The sequence below is a fragment of the Antrostomus carolinensis genome, unplaced genomic scaffold (genome assembly GCF_000700745.2).
Source record: "Antrostomus carolinensis isolate BGI_N321 unplaced genomic scaffold, ASM70074v2 scaffold35551, whole genome shotgun sequence".
Taxonomy (NCBI): Eukaryota; Metazoa; Chordata; class Aves; order Caprimulgiformes; family Caprimulgidae; genus Antrostomus; species Antrostomus carolinensis.
In genome coordinates, this window is record NW_010294104.1 from 1 (window position 1) to 2,322 (window position 2,322).

Genomic DNA, 2,322 nt, shown 5'->3' on the forward strand with positions numbered 1-2,322 from the left:
CCTTTGTCCCCAGCCCTGCGGCCGCTCCCTGAACTCCATCCTGGGCAAGAGCAACCTGAAGTTCGCTGGGATGCCCATCACCCTGACCATCTCCACCAGCAGCCTCAACCTCATGGCTTCTGACTGCAAGCAGGTGAGAGAAGGGAGGTGCTGGGGGCTGGCAAATGGCTTTAGAAGAGGGAGAGCCCACCCCAGTCCCTGCTGCGGCACGAGATGTCCCCAATGTCCCTAAGGGGTGTCTGGGTGGGCTGTGTCACCTGCTGAGTGCCCACCACCACCTGGTCTTGGGGGTGAAGAGGTCGGAGCGATACCCCACGTGCTTTGCAGGATCTGTCCTGGAGATGATGAGACCCAAATCCACCTGGTCTGGGGTCAGGTCTCCTGGTTTTGACCCCACTCTTGGTGGCCCTGTTAGTGTCCCAACCCTTTTCCTGGTGGCCTGTGGCTCATAACCAGGGCTCCAGGGGCTTGTCAGCGTGGCAGGCAGGAGGTGCCAGCTCTGGCTGGGTGCCGAGGAGCTCCTGGCTGCATCCAACAAACTCTCTACCTTGCAGATCATTGCCAACCACCACATGCAGTCCATCTCCTTCGCGTCCGGGGGAGACCCGGTGAGTACACAGGGCGCCCATCCACGTGCCCCCTGCCCCGTGCTAGGGATCAGTCCCTCTCCTGCCCTCTCCCCAGCTTCTTGGGCACTGTGCTCCTCTGACCCCTGTCTCACCACTGGTGTCTCGTTCGCAGGACACAGCCGAGTACGTCGCCTACGTTGCCAAAGACCCCGTCAATCAGAGAGGTGAGGCCACCACTGAGGGTCCTGAATGCCAGAGCCCCGTTCTGTGGGTGTTTGGGGACAGCTCAGCGTGGTGGGGAAGGTCTGAGGAAGCTCTGGGGTGCGTGGAGGAAGCTCAAGGGGTGGAAGACTCACCAGTGGGGTTCCACAGTCCCATCCCACTGTTCCCTCCCCAGCCTGCCATATCCTGGAGTGCCCCGAGGGCCTGGCACAGGACGTGATCAGCACCATCGGGCAGGCCTTCGAGCTGCGCTTCAAGCAGTACCTGAAGAACCCCCCGAAGCTGGTGACACCCCATGACAGGTCAGGGCAGGGCTGTGTGGGAAGGAGGAAGGTGGGAGGGTGTCTGAGATGGGTTTTGGAGCAGGGGACACAGCCCTGGCTGCTGTCAGCTGCTCATCTGTGCTGTGTCCTCCCAGGATGGCAGGGTTTGATGGCTCTGCCTGGGATGAGGAAGAGGAGGAACCAGCCCCTGATCACCAGTACTACAACGACTTCCCTGGGAAGGAGCCTCCCATCGGGGGGGTGGTGGACATGCGGCTGCGGGACGGGGCTGCTCAGACCCCCAATCATTTGGGGGCCACACTGGTAAGACTCTGGGCACGTCCTCATGGGGAGGCTCCGCGTTACGAGGGAGATGCAGGGATGCCCACCAGGCCCTGGGCTCTTTGCTCGGGGTTATTCCACCATGAGCTGGGACTCAGGAAAAAAAGGAGAGATTACCATCTCTGGAAGAAGGAGCAGGCAACTCAAGAAGAGTACAGGGATCTCGTTAGGTTATGCAGAGAGAAAATTAGAAAGGCAAAAGCCCAGCTGGAACTCAATCTGGCCACTGTTGTTAGAGAGAACAAAAAGTGTTTGTACAAATACATTAACAACAAAAAGAGAGGCAAGGAGAAGCTCCATCCTTCACTGGATTCAGAGGGCAACATTGCCACCAAGGATGAGGAAAAGGCTGAGGTACTTAATGCCTTCTTTGCCTCAGTCTTTAAAAGTCAGACCAGTTATCCTCAGGGTATTCAACCCCCTGAGCTGGAAGATGGAGATGAAGAACAGACTAAACCCCCCATAATTCAGGAGGAAGCTGTTGATGACCTGCTACACCACCTGAACACTCACAAGTCTATGGGGCCAGATGGGATCCATCCAAGAGTACTGAGGGAGCTGGTGGAGGAGAGCCACAGCACATGTCTCCCCGACACCTGCAGCAGTGGGGAGTGGGAAGGGATGGGGAGCACAGTGGGACTCACCACTCACTTCTCCCTGCAGCCCGTGGGCCAGACATCGGGTGGGGAGTACGACCCTCGGAAGCAGCACGCTCCCGCCCAAGGTAACGCGACGGACACGTCCCGTCCCTGCCTTTCTCCTGGACTCCGAGTGCTCCCCCAGGGGGTGCTGGTGTTGGAGCTGGGGAGGCTGGAGCCCAGCTGACCACAGTGCTCTTGGCTGCAGGGAGAGAGAAATTCCCGGCTCCAGCGGGAGCGTCCGGCCGCACCGACCTGTTCGATGACCCGTCGTATGTCAACGTGCAG

The 2,322-nt window shown here is 59.2% G+C and overlaps 1 protein-coding gene across 1 annotated transcript; it reads left to right on the plus strand.

Moving 5' to 3' along the window:
• Positions 1–16: 16 nt before the first annotated feature.
• On the plus strand, positions 17–2,316 carry LOC104519734 (SHC-transforming protein 1; the record flags this gene model as incomplete). Its single annotated transcript, XM_010177527.1, has 7 exons — positions 17–133; positions 555–608; positions 742–793; positions 967–1,093; positions 1,210–1,378; positions 2,060–2,120; positions 2,243–2,316. Coding segments are annotated over 7 exons (654 nt in total), but the record flags the coding sequence as incomplete, so codon positions are not given.
• Positions 2,317–2,322: the final 6 nt, after the last annotated feature.